General features: G+C 36.4%; 3 protein-coding genes and 3 non-coding genes across 7 annotated transcripts; 5 read left to right on the forward strand and 1 right to left on the reverse strand.

Moving 5' to 3' along the window:
• The first annotated feature begins 3,428 nt into the window (after nucleotides 1-3,428).
• On the forward strand, nucleotides 3,429-8,170 carry LOC129578602 (uncharacterized). Its single transcript, XM_055467411.1, has 8 exons — nucleotides 3,429-3,655; nucleotides 6,561-6,632; nucleotides 6,734-6,843; nucleotides 6,917-7,023; nucleotides 7,092-7,225; nucleotides 7,306-7,399; nucleotides 7,472-7,730; nucleotides 7,852-8,170. The coding sequence occupies exons 2-8, from the start codon at nucleotides 6,593-6,595 to the stop codon at nucleotides 7,981-7,983; spliced, it is 876 nt and encodes a 291-aa protein (XP_055323386.1). The 5' UTR covers nucleotides 3,429-3,655; nucleotides 6,561-6,592; the 3' UTR covers nucleotides 7,984-8,170.
• Nucleotides 3,469-6,454, forward strand: LOC129578603 (uncharacterized). The gene is made up of 3 exons (XM_055467412.1): nucleotides 3,469-4,635; nucleotides 4,759-5,525; nucleotides 5,656-6,454. Exons 2-3 carry the CDS (start codon nucleotides 5,218-5,220, stop codon nucleotides 6,116-6,118), a joined length of 771 nt encoding a protein of 256 aa, XP_055323387.1. The 5' UTR covers nucleotides 3,469-4,635; nucleotides 4,759-5,217; the 3' UTR covers nucleotides 6,119-6,454.
• A 148-nt stretch (nucleotides 8,171-8,318) lies between the features above and the next one.
• On the reverse strand, nucleotides 8,319-12,728 carry LOC129578601 (alpha-tocopherol transfer protein-like). Of its 2 annotated transcripts, XM_055467410.1 has the most exons (7): nucleotides 12,502-12,728; nucleotides 11,807-12,101; nucleotides 11,536-11,692; nucleotides 10,573-10,634; nucleotides 10,299-10,492; nucleotides 8,998-9,205; nucleotides 8,319-8,918 (listed from the first exon to the last, which is right to left on the reverse strand). In XM_055467410.1, the coding sequence occupies exons 2-7, from the start codon at nucleotides 11,973-11,975 to the stop codon at nucleotides 8,719-8,721; spliced, it is 990 nt and encodes a 329-aa protein (XP_055323385.1). In that variant the 5' UTR covers nucleotides 11,976-12,101; nucleotides 12,502-12,728; the 3' UTR covers nucleotides 8,319-8,718. The 2 variants fall into 2 exon arrangements, with proteins under 2 accessions (XP_055323385.1, XP_055323384.1); XM_055467409.1 differs by having other exon boundaries at nucleotides 11,807-12,728.
• Nucleotides 9,407-9,488, forward strand: Trnas-uga (transfer RNA serine (anticodon UGA)). The gene has a single exon. It is a non-coding gene; the product is annotated as a tRNA-Ser (tRNA).
• On the forward strand, nucleotides 9,903-9,984 carry Trnas-cga (transfer RNA serine (anticodon CGA)). Its single transcript has one exon. It is a non-coding gene; the product is annotated as a tRNA-Ser (tRNA).
• Trnas-aga (transfer RNA serine (anticodon AGA)) lies at nucleotides 10,839-10,921 on the forward strand. Its single transcript has one exon. It is a non-coding gene; the product is annotated as a tRNA-Ser (tRNA).
• Nucleotides 12,729-13,919: the final 1,191 nt, after the last annotated feature.

Below are 13,919 nucleotides of genomic sequence, written 5' to 3' on the forward strand. Positions count from 1 at the left end.
AATTGTATTGAGATGAAATTGTATTGATGCGTCGCCTTATTTTTGTAAAGAACTTGCCGGAATCAAAATTTTCCGGTGTTTTCAGCGATTGCTGAAAAAAAAAACAATGCGTAAAATTGATGGAATTTGGTGTGTATTTTTTTTTACTTTACCCGAGTCGTTTGTTCATATTTGAAAATTTCAACAGGCAATCAATTGTTTAAAAGTTACCTCTACGACACCGATTTTATGGTTTTATAGAAGAAGAAAGGTTCAAAAATCGGCCGGACTTTTGTCCGAATCAATCGGATTGAATAATTATTGTGCTCCCATTCCACATGTCACCACTGAAAAGATAAACAATTAACACCAACTGATGAAAAATTGAAATTTTCCCATTTAGAAATTAAAAAAAAAAAATAAAGAAATGAAAAAAAGAACAATCTAATTTTCGTATGATTCTCGTTTGAAAACATTCTCGTTATTCATGTGAAGAAATTGTCCATTTGATAAGTTAAACACACAAGATTTATGTAAATTAAAACAAAAACACACACAAACTAAAATAATAAGTGAATCACAAAGGTTCATTGTGTTCCTTGAACGTATATAAATAAATTAATAAATTTATGGTAACAGTTGTAAAAAAAGCCGTGAAAAAAAAAACAATTTGCAAGTGTTTGTTGAATCGTTAAGTTGTGTGGTATGGTACAAATTACTTAATTTCGAATTTTATCGTTCTCTTTTTTCTGTTTTTTACAGGAAAATTCTTAAGGCCAAGATACCATTAAAATCTCATCTAAACAATTCAGACATAATATATTTTGCTTTTTTTTGTTCGTTCGAAAATTGAATTATTAAGGATTTGTCGACCGTCTCCGAAGCAACGTTAGGGTCCACATCAGTTTGCATACAATTTCATTGCATTACATAAATAAATTACAATGTTTTCTATTTTTTTTCCTTTGTTTCTCAATGTGATTGAGAACTACACACAAACACAAACACAAACATACAAACAACACTTTCGATGACGGATTGATGAGCAGGAAGCTAAATGTAGTTATATTGAAGAAAAACAAAACACTAGAAAAAAAGTGTGTAGACATTTTTCTGTGCTTCTCTGAGAATTACCGATGGGTGCACGTTTTTTCTCACAGAAATTTGCAAAATCAATCTACCGTGTAGTTCCATTTAAATTGGATTGAAAGAAAAAAACAACAACATAAAACATAAAAAATTCGATTGTAATTGTAGTTGTACAAAGATAATAATGATAAATTGGATTGCACCTGTAATTTGTAAGTTTCTCCACCCCCCCCCCCCCAAAAAAAAACAAACAAACAAAAATTAAAATTAAAAAAAGAGAATTTTATGGAATACACTTTAAATTTAGAATGAAAAAAAAAATATTCACAAATAATAACATCAACGTCAAGTCAATGAATTTTAAGGTTTTATTTTGTCTAATTTTAACATGCGTTTTCTTCTTATTTTTTTTTTCTTGTGTTAATTATTGTATTTCTTCTCTTTTTTTTGGTTTCATAAGGATTTTAAATCACATTGTATGTAATTATTATCGATAGGAAAAATATTAAATAAAAAGAAAAAACAACAGAAAATTGAATTAAAAATAGAGCATTGTGTTTTGCATATTCGACGTTCATATTTGTTTCCTATTTTTCAGCATAAATATTCAAGGCAAGTATTTGATCAATTAGCGAAGCGTTGAAGCATCGGAAACATTGAAATATTTTCCAAAGCATTGCCCAATAACAGCAGCACCACACACAGTCTCTATTCGCATTTGACACAGGGCGATTACGTCATAGTAGAGGCGCGTGTAAACAAACATAATCAAATGATCGAAAAACTTTCCAGTATTTTTGTTTTTGTTTTTTTTCTTTCTGTTTCTCTAGTTGCTCATGCGTTTTGTTATCAAAAACGTGAGTGTGAATGTGAATCACAATCAGCAAAGAGGAAGCAACCGAAAGAAATGCGAGACAATTTGGAAAGAAGAGATAGAAGAATCATGTATAGACAGACACACATGCGCCAAAAAAAACAGGAGAATTTTTAAAATTTAATTTTCGTTTTATGTTCTATTTCTTTCATTGTGAAACCGGTGAAAGACCTCAGAATGTGCGTGTGCTAAAAATTAGCACGAATAGCTCATTAGGGCGCTACGTACAATAATCCAGAGACCAGATATACATATATGCCATTTGCCGCTGGCAATTCGGATGAATGTGCGTATATTGATTGTTGCCTTGTCCCAATGCAATCTAATAAAATTACCGCTTTATGACTACGCTAATAAATTGAAACAGCGCACACACTTTATGACTATTTAAGTTAAGAGCGTGTGAATACTGTACAACAATATGCCGCGCTGCTAATGCCCCATCGCTAAAACGTCGTGTTGTGGCTTGAATTAAAGGAAATTGTGCCAAATCGTTTTGCGTACTGTGCCACTCAACTTTTGTCTTATTTTCGGGAATCCACGAATCAATTGAGCGCCACATAGTGAGGGAGCGCGCGCGCTCCACACAACTATCCTCAATCAATTATGCAATAAAAAAAAGCAAATGCGCAATTTTCTTGTTCTTTTTGCCATGGAGTAGTCGTACAACACAATTGGCAGTGATGGGAGCAACACACGGCTCGACAGTATCGGAAGAGAGAGAGAGAGAGAGAGAGAGAGAGAGAGAGAGAAAGAAATAATAGCAACAAAAAACACAACCAGGCAAATCCATGCGATGACACCACACACCAAATGCTCAACTACTTGTATTGAATTGGCTAGTGTGTACGAAAATCAACCGACCGACTGTGTACCGGAATCAAATGTCAACACACACAATATTTAAGTAGTGCGTTCAATAGTCATAAATCAACGAGCCACAACCATATGTTTTTGTTGCTGTGTTTTTTCTGCTCTTCTAGCTGCCTTATTTCGTGGTCAATCAAAAAAGAACTGTGTGTGTTGTTTTTTTCTTGCTTCTCTTCTTCTATAAACGTAACCGTTCCGTTCAATGCAAATGAACCAAAATTCAAAATCTTACACGCGTACTAATACTAGCTCAATGTTGTTTTGTTGTTTTTTTTTTTTTGTCATCGTCTAAATCGGTGTAAGTTTGGCACGAGTTGCGTGTGTATTGTCAAATCTTTGGGTCATACGGCATTCGCTCTCTCGTTGCGTCCGCTCTCTCTATCGCACATATGATTTCATATTCTCCTCGATCGCATTGGTGTTGGTGAGCACGGCTCTCAATTCTCTCTCGTTGCTCTCTCCATTTTTTTCCACCGAGAGAGCGGAAAAAAGAGCGGCGGAGAGACACCAATACACTCACACGTTTGACTCTCTTTGCGCTCTCTCTCTCTCGGTCTCTTGTTTGCTGTTCTATCGTGTGCACTGCATGTGCGTAACGTTGAACGAAACTAATATTACTTGAAGTATCGCCAATCATTTACTTACACTCAACAATCAGTCGCATGCAAAACGTTTCACATAGCAGTGACTAATTCGATCGATCTGTTTCAATGGTTAGAACAACACGTGCGACTAAAGAATAAAAATCAGTTTATGGTTTTTACGTAAATGAGTAGCAGAATTACTGGTGGTTGACAGTGTTTTAGCATTTGGATTTGGCTGTTGCTAGCAATCAGCGAAAAAGTGAGTGAGCAAAAAATTTGTGTGGTAGCTTTTTGACAAAACAAACCTTGGTCTATTTTTGGATTTTGCTGAAAGAAAAAAAGTCCTTTTTTATGGTTTCGCACCAATGTGTGAGATATTGTCCGATAATAATGAATTCGTACGAACGTTTTTAAATGAATTTTCATTACGAAAATCGAAGAGAAGTGAAGAAAATCGTATGAGCGCTAGTGAAATTGTGTCATTCTGTCGTAGTTTTGCCTGTCAATTTGAGTGAAAAAGACGCTGATGTGTGTAAAGTGATAGAGATTTAGACGCCATGCCATCAGCATTCGGTCAAAGTACAAACCTGAAATATTTTCATTGATAAAATCATCATACATTCACACGCACCCCCATTTATGATTCATTCGCTTCATCCACGGAAATGCAATGGAAAATCGATTTCTCGTGGCCACGGATATGAATCACGGTGATTTACGCTACTGTTTGTTTGTTTTTTTTCGGAATTGTTATCGCAAAACCATCGTGTGATTGGATGATATTCAGAACAGCAGTGATGTCACGAGATGTGTGACATGTTGCTTTTAGACAACAACAACAACAACACGAAAATGATTCATTTGATACGGTGCTCAACGCAAACCGAAATTGATTTCATGAACATGCAAAGCGATGCCAATCGACGCTAATGCAACAGTTAAACATCCTGGTTAGCACATTTGAATCGCCGCTCTCAACGAAACAACAACACATAGACACACACACACACGAAACACGAAAAGAAAAACGAAATTCAAACTGACAAGAGAAAACACACCGATGAGATCGACTATACATGCACATGACACAGCATCGCACCACCACACGCTCAACACCACACGAGAACGAGGCAATTGAAACGGCACGACCGAGCACGTGCGCTCGATATTAACAAGTGCATGATGCTATGATGACGATGATTGTGTTGCAAGGCTGTGTGCGACTGAGTGACTGAATAAGTACGTGCATCGATGCGCTTGAATCTGTGTGTGCGAAGGCTATCGGCATGCGAAAATATTTCGCATTCACATAAAATTCAGCGTTTTATGTTTGTCATTTGGAATTTCATCATTTTTCGATAGGATGACATGAAAAATGCATGTTCGATTGATTGTGTCCGAAAATAGCCCGAAAAATGTAACAGCGCGACGACGGCGGCGAAATCAAATGGAACTGGTACATTCTTCGCTTTGTGTAAACGATGTCGACGGTGGTGATTTGAGACTGTGTTCGATTTTTGGCGCTCAACACAACGCACGAAGCACACTCTGCTATCATTCCCGATTGAATTGTTGTCTCGTTAAGACGTTCTTTTCAATATCATTTCGTATCTGTGATTTCGTCTCAATTTTTTTTTACCGTCCGATTGAAAATTTGGTGCTTTGCAAAGAGATTTACGTCTACATAAAAATTCGTTTTTCATTTTTCGGGAGTCCATTATAAAGTTTTCGTCTTTTTTGTCATCTTTTGAGCGATATTTGATTTGCTAGAGCATTTTCGGGATTTTTTTCTGTCTGTTAAAAACGAAAAAAAAAAACAAAATGTCGCTGTACAAAAGATTGCATACACCAAATTCACCGTTGTTACCGTTATCACCGATGCCGATGGCGTCGCCAAGCATGTTCTTGTCACCGTACACCACATCGATTCGCAGCCGGCGTTCGTTTACACCAAGCCATTTGAATATGCTACCGCCACCCAGTGTTTCACCGATTCAGGCCACGATTTTATCGGCAAAAAACAAACAACGTAAGCCAGCCATGCAAACCACACCCGACCAGATGTTGGAATGCAGTTTAGTAATGTCGTCCGTGAAAAAATCCATGAAAAAAGTTCGATCAACAGCCAGGTTAATATCATTTTCATTGTCATTTTTCTCTTCATAACAATTCATTGCGCATAAATTCAGTGCTAAACAAATCGAATCAATTCATTCGCCATTTTCACCTGAAAAAAATCATTTCTCCATTTGCCAACAGAATCACTCGGAAAATTGAAGCGCGAAATAACCGTTTGGTGGTGCCGTTGACGCCGATTCGTCGTTCATTATTCCGTGAGGTGAGCCCGTCGCCGCACATCGAAATCGAAACACCAAAAGCATCGCATAACGGTTCACACATATTCACGCCGAATTGGCTTACGCCAAAGGCATTCGGAACGCCAGCAGGACAAGTCGTATCGCCACAGCTCATGCACAACGACTTCACACCGTCGACCTTGCTCGAGGAAACATTCACCGTTATGAGCATTCTCAAGGAAATCAACATGGAGAAATACGCAACGTTGTTTGCCCGAGAAGAGGTCGATTTGTTGGTATTCCTAATGCTGACGCGCAATGATATGATCGAGCTGGGCATCGATGAAGCCGACCACATCATTCTATTGAATGCCATTCGCTGTTATACCGAATTCTTTGGCAATCCAGAGAAAATGTTCATCTAATTTGATTATTTTTGCACATTTTTGTCATTATTTCATGCATTTTTATCGTCATTGTTATATTTCAACCAGGCCTAGAGCCTTGAATCGCTAGACGATTGTTGGATTTTGTGATTTTTTATTGTTTGAAAGAAAAGAAGACTGCAAATTGACTTACTACCTAATATTTTATCCGAATGAATGCATGACGCTTAGAAGCGAGAAAATCTGCGATTTTATTTTTTTTAAAGAAAGACAAGCAAATAAACTATAAACAAAAATACTATAATATAAAATAAAACAAAAATAAAACAACCAATTAAAATTGAATAAACCTATAAAAACTATTTACAAATCAAATTGGCGAGTGTTTCTTCTTTTATTTTTCAAATAAAATCCTTGAGAAACCGATTCAAAGGTAAAATTCCAGCCTGAAGTTAATGCATTTTCTTGAAATCTTTCACAGACTTGCCTCACTTGCAGTGGAAAATAATCAAAATGGCAGCTCACTGTGACTTTATTGCAGGTGTATTTGCTGGTAAGTTAGCAAATGCCAGTGGCATTATGCCACTGTTTTGCCACGGTCTTTTCAGAAATGTCATCATTTTCAATGGGATCTGTTGTGTTTCTCCCAAACAGGTGCATGCAATATGTTCATCTCTCATCCGCTGGATACGGTGAAGACGAACATGCAGTCAGGGAACATGGGATTCTTCAAAGCGACCAAATCACTGTTCAAAACCGAAGGAGTAAGTCAATCAGCGAATTACAATGATTCAATTACATGGTGAATTGACTGAATATTCTTTTGACATTTCACAGGCAAAATCCTACTATCGTGGCCTTTTATTTCCATTGTGTTCGACGGGTTTTTTGAATTCTATTGTCTTTGGCGTGTACGGTAACTCATTCAGAATATTTCAAACCATGTAAGTGTCTGTTTGATGTCAAACCCAAGAAAATGTCAACAATTCTCACCGCCAAAATAATTTTGCAGGACGCCGAGTGCCGAATTAAAACAAAAGTATTGGTTTGAACATGTATTCTTGGCTGGATGTACGGCCGGAGTAATTAAATCAGTGTTTGCATGCCCAATCGAACTGTCAAAAGTTCGATTGCAGGTTAAAGTAAGTAAGTCATTCATCAAGCATGCAATCAACGCCTCTTTGAAGAGTTTCTCATTTGCTCGTATTGAATTTACATTTGAACAGATAATGAAACGGGACCGTTGATGGTATTTCGACTGATTCAACGAACCGAAGGATTTCAAGGCATTTTTCGTGGCATGGAAGCAATGCTGTGGCGGTATGTTTGAGCAAATCACAAATCATTTTGTGACAAGGCAACTTACATAACATATTTCTTTTTGGTCCACAGAGATGCAATTCCATACGGAATCTTCATGTTTGTATACGAGTACATGATCGAGAAAATGCGATCGCCGTCAATTCAACGGCCATACCATTACAAAGAGCAATCGGTGGAACCATTGCGAACAGCGGTGGCTGGTGCAATGGCCGGTATGATATCATGGCTACCCAGTATCCCGTTTGACGTGATCAAAACCAGAATGATGACAGCCACCGATCCAAATCAATACAGAAATGTATGGCATTGCTTCCGAGAAATAACCAAAGTAAGCGGACAAACAAAAACTGGAAATCAACCCATTTATTATTGGCAAATTCTCATTTTCATTTGCCATTATAACGACGAATAGTCATTAATTGAAGAAAATTTCTGTCATTTCTTTGCAGGAGAATGGATACAGGTATCTATTCCGTGGTGGTACAGTGTTGGTGTTACGTTCGGCTCCAGTCAGTGCAGTATCATTCATTGCATACGAGAAAATGTTACGCCATTGCCAAAGTCATCACCAATTCTCATGATAGATCATCATTCATCGCAGCCAAATTCTATACCAATCAAATCAGATAGTATTTTGAAAGAGAAAAACAGACAGAAATGTTTTAAGTAGGCAGCAAATGCAACAAATTTGTACAAAGTACCAATTAATTTATTATATTCTAATTTTATTTAATTTGTTCTTATTTGCGAACAAACTGACCACACTTGTAATTTATTTATTGAGCCATGTCCGCTTTTGTTGATTGTGTTTTCTGTGAAATAAGTAGAGAATGACAGACCATTTAATTTTACCCGAATGTTTAAAAAAACGAGAAAGAGAAAAAGAAACAACACATTTCCTAGAGATATTTAGAGATATTGTAAACGTATCGCGCACATTTAGACTTTATTTATTGGGAATTTTCAAAAATGTTAGCATCAATTGTGATTTGTGAAATAAATGAAATTGTACAACAACAGTAGAGAGAGAAAAAATGGATTAATAATGATTTTTTCTCCGTTGGTTTAATTCATTGTGCGAGTTTTATTCATTTTCAATGCCTTACACACAAGAAATGATTGTTGATGCTTGAGATATGAATAACAGAGCTATTTAATATTTGTCATATTGGATCGCCCGTCACCTCAGATGCATAAGTAAAATAACCGAGAAGAGAGTTGAGCATTAGCTAAAATTTGCAAATTTTAAATAAAAGAATGAGCTTAAAAATTAAAAGGCGAGAAAGAGAGAGAGTGGCAGTCCTCCCGAATCGGCGCTAATCGACTTCAAGTTTTCGGAAACTGCCTTGCAATCCATAGAGACTCTTGTCATTTTCACTCGACGCACAGTGCAATTGCTTGAGTGCGCTGATCGCACCTTCACGGGCTTTCAACGAATACATCTCCAAATGAACACGCATCTTATCGTTGGCGAGTAGAACCGGCTGCTTGGCCGCCATTTCGGCCTTCCACGATTCTTTTGACAAAACCATATTGGAAACAATGAATAAATGCTGGGGTCTGGGAATAATTTTGACATCAAAGAAATTACTAACCAATCATTTCAGCCATTGGAATCGTTCCGCCAAATTCGGATGGCAAAATCGAACGATCAATCACTTTGACGGCATCGAGTGATGTGAAGAACTTGATACGACTGCGAAGCTTTTCAGTTACCAATCCAAGTGCAAAGTCAGCGGCAAATTTAATCGATGCATGCATTTTAAATGCAACTATTTCCTTGTGTCGCATTGGCAACGTATTCTATTTACAAAAAGGCGAAAGAAAGAATTAGAAAAATTCAAACAAAAAATCAAAAAAAATTCTAAATATCTTGTTTACAAATCTCAACACACGCACACAACAACAACACGTGCATAGACAAATCGCTTGGAAAAGTGATTGCGTGTCACATGCTGCGTGTTGCGCACGTTGAGTATACACTTTGATGTATAACTTCCATGAGCTGCGATGTCCGAGTGGTTAAGGAGATGGACTTGAAATCCATTGGGCTCTGCCCGCACAGGTTCAAATCCTGTTCGCAGCGAACATCTTTTTTTTTATTACTTTCACCGTAGAAATGTGTCTTTGCTGTGTGTGGCCCACATTTTTATAGAAATTTTCTATTTAATTTATTTTTTTCATAGAAATATTTAATTTTCTGTTCTATTTGACGTCATTCGATTGAAAACTTTTGATCACAGCATGTGTTTTGAATTGGAAAGTATTTGAGAGTGAGGAAAAATGCGAATGAAGAAACGAAAAATGCGTTGAAAGAATTTTTCATCAATATTTTTTTGTATCCATACCAAAGGTTTCAAGCAAATGAACATCGACAGACAGAAAACGATCATGTCGCTGTCGTATGTGTGTTTGACAACGAGCAATCGGTTCCAGTGGTACAGCGTGCTGACTATAGCTACGGAGAATGTGTCGCGTTAAACTAGGTTTGCTAACATGAGCTGCGATGTCCGAGTGGTTAAGGAGATGGACTCGAAATCCATTGGGCTCTGCCCGCACAGGTTCAAATCCTGTTCGCAGCGGAAATCTTTTTTTTTCTTTTTGTCTTTGCTTTGGAAATGGTTTTATGAGTTCTTTGCTCTTTTTGAACTATGATTTTGATAATAAAATTTGGACGAAAAAAATAATTCCTTTCGAAATAAATGAATTCTCCACACGCGTTTCTGTGACGCTACGTCTGGAGAGATAGACATATTGAAAAACGTACGAAAGACACATGTAATTGAATTTAAGCGGAAAAATAGGGCGTTATATATAAATATCATTTGTCAAATCGATTTTTCTTCGTTTTTTTCTCTTTCTCAAGTCATAATCTTGTTAAAGAATTGGAATTTACCTCAGCATTTTTAACAATTCGAACAGCCTCTTTTGGAGTGAACAGAGTCATGTAGGGCAAATTAACGCCAGTACAGTCGACAATGTGTACGTAGCCACGTATTTGATTCTCTTCGTCTTCCATCAATGTTTCGTAGACCATACCGTGCACTTTCAGCATATCCGTGTTGGCATATTTATATGGATCGAACACGCCTGCAAATTGTTTATCATTTCAGAATTGTTTCATCACAGAAAATAGTTTTGTTTGCTTTGTTTTTCAAACAAAATCTCACCCGGTCTTATTATGATAACTCTTCTGCCAAACTGATCACGTTGTGGCACCGCAAAAATATACCTATTTCAATAACAAATAAATTGCATTCATTGGAGATTCATTCAAATTAAACACAATTTTGTTGCTCATTATTTTCCCTGAGATAAACTCTTTTAAAAATAGATAAAAAAAAACTCTTGAAATCGGTGGATGTGTGATGAAATGTGCTTGGCGTGCGTCGACACTCGCACTGCATAGAGGCGTTGAACGTGAACGCTTGTATGTGCTGCGATGGCCGAGCGGTTAAGGCGATGGACTAGAAATCCATTGGGATTCTTCCCGCACAGGTTCAAATCCTGTTCGCAGCGAATATTTTTTTCTCGATTCGCTTTTGAAATGCGAATCATTGGGTTTGCGATTTTTTCCCCATTCAATTATTATTCATATTATTAATTATTCAAAAAATTAAAAGAAAAATCAAACATTTTTATATTACGCTTAGGTCGTTGTTTTGAATTGTTATTCTGTGGAAATATCTGGAGCACCAAACTTTGTACATTTCATTCAGCATCCAAATGTAAACAAAACAAATGTAGAACACCAGTTTCGTCTGTATTCGTTCGATATGAAGTACACTTTTATGAGAAGATTTTTTTTTGTCTCAATGATTGTTTGCCTGTTTTGTTTACTTATGCAGTCGAGGTTTGTTGACGCATCATTTCGTGATTCGATTTTAAACTCGATATAATAACGTTCATTTTTTTTATAAATTCGGAATGATGCAAAACAATGATAAAACCAGTTTTAGACAAAATATTTGTTTTTTTTTAAACTTTTATAAACGTTCGATATGTTTATTTTACGATTTGTTTTGCATCCACATATTTTTTTCATTGCAAGTTTTAGGCTATTTTTGACTAATATATTTGGCCATTTTGTGTAATTGAATGGAAATAAATCGAATGTATATATTTTTAATTACCCCGTGTCCAGTAGAGTCTTCATCGCTGGCAAATTCATATCCAAATTGGAAAAAAAGTCGTATGACTGGCGGAGTAACAAGTATCGTTCAATTCCCTCCTGCGTAATGGGCACACTGAACTTTTTTGCTCGCAAAAATCGCAACAAAAAACTTGAATCTTTCAATACGGAAAATGGAAAAAAGAATAATTCATTCCTTTCGGTTGCAAGAACGTTGTTTTTCTTCCTGATTCATTTATTCAGCAAACAAAAACATTGAATTTATTGCTTACCCATACGTGCGGAGGCGATTCTTGGATTGGATTCGATCCAGTCGCGAAGTGCCTTCAATGCAAAATCTCTGGTGGCACATGTTTCTCTCAGCTCCATTTCGGCCAACGTTTTCAGTTCCTTACTCAAACTAAATTCATAATCATCAGCAAATGTGGTAGCCTTCTTCATTTTGAACTCGATTCACTAGTGACTTCTGTGGCTTGGAGTAGTTTTTTTTTAATTCTTCGTCAAATGCCAATTTTATTTGCAATTGAAATATGTTGGCTACAAAACCTGTTGCTTTCTATATGCTCTCTGAGGGAAAAACATACAAATAAAAGACACTGTGTAAATAGTTGGATGTTGAACAAGAACCTAAATATGTTTCTGGTTTTGAGTTGCGCAATTTGGTAAACCGATCCATCGCGCCATAATTGTAAATACAAAGTTACAAAAAGTCGAAATGAAAACCGTTTTTTTTTCTTCTCTGGCGCACTCGTTGCAATCACAAACTCAAGCACAGTCGCACGCTTCAAGAATTAATTCATACACAATACAACTGAGTAATTGCAAACTTAAATCGTGGTTAGATTGAATGAACATCTGACTATATGATTGTTTTGCACAATTTCTGCAACCATTTAACGCAGCAGCAGCAGCAGCCACATCAATATGTAACAACTTAATGTGCTATATGATCCAGAAGTGTATCTACCACAAATGCACGTGTTTTAATCGCGTTTTAATCTTACGCGATGAGAATGTGGACCGTATGCGTTTTCACACCGTGTACGATTATGCACGCGCTGCTTCCAGTGCCGAATGCGGTTTGAATCAAATCTCAACACAACCGGAGCTCATATATGGACAACTTCTCGTTCATTTACTTTCGCTCCACACACACTCGCTTCTAATGTTACTTCATTGGATTTTAATAGCTTCATCACCGAACTTTGACAGTTTGATGTTTTTTTTTCTCGATCGCTGAAATCCTACATTTCGTTCACATCAATGAAACGATCGCGTCTGATGAGATAATCACACTTATTAAAATGGCTATTGAGAAGGAGAGAGAATCGACAGATTTTCCGTAAAAACACATCGCGCAATAAAATGGTTGCCGTTGTTAGTAAACTTTGAAGGGAGGAAGCGAGGAACAAACACAAAACTCCTGTTTGATTTATCGTCAAAAGTGCGCGACACCAACAAATATGTAAATAACCTTCAATTTACTCATTCGTATTTAACAGCCACTTCGAGTGTTTATTATTTACGATGACATGATTGCAAACGGGGGAAAAATCCCATACCAATTATATTTCATTATCTGAATAGAGAAGAAGAATTCATTATCGGATTCTATTTTAGCGATTCTACGTTTGAAATTTGTCGCGGTTTCAATTTAAAAAAGGCGATGATAATAATGGTAGTTAACATTTTGTTCGAACTTTGCTATTGTTATCTTCTTCGAATTCAGCTTGTGGTTCTGCCCAATATGGAAAGTCCTCTTGCGATTCTTGTTTTCACTGTTGTTTTGTCCAAATTTAAAACATATTTTGCCAAAAAATAATTTCCTTATTTCTAATCTTCACTTTCAATCGACGACCATTCTTGCTTTCAAAACTACGAGAAAAAAAAAACAAATAAAGAACAATTGAGACAATACAAATGGGCAGTAGACACACTTATCAAACTCGCAACTCAAACCAGCTCTATCAGGTGAGCTATAGAATCAATGCTGGTAAATTCCTCATCGCTTAACTCATTTCTGTTGAGTTTAACATGCTATCAATTGAGTTGTGAAACCAACTATCTATCTTTGTTTTTTTGTCCAAATCAAAGAATTCATTTTATCAATATGATCCATAACATAAACAAGGTCGAAAGCAACGAAAAAAAAACACTGAACTCAACTATTCAAAATAATTTCAAAATCCCGGGAAAAAAAACTCATCAAGTATTTATAAAAAAAATGGAAGAAAAAATGCGTTTTTTCAAAGAGTGATCTAGACTTTTGTTCCGAAATTGTATATAGGATATTGCACGTATTAACAAATAATAAATGAGAAATGAAATGATTTGACAGTCCGAACTAAGTCGATCAATTTGCTGTGGCTAGCGAAAATTGGCTAA

Source organism: Sitodiplosis mosellana, unplaced genomic scaffold (assembly GCF_009176505.1).
Source record: "Sitodiplosis mosellana isolate CC-2019 unplaced genomic scaffold, AAFC_SMos_1.0 Smas_scaffold_6226, whole genome shotgun sequence".
NCBI lineage: Eukaryota > Metazoa > Arthropoda > Insecta > Diptera > Cecidomyiidae > Sitodiplosis > Sitodiplosis mosellana.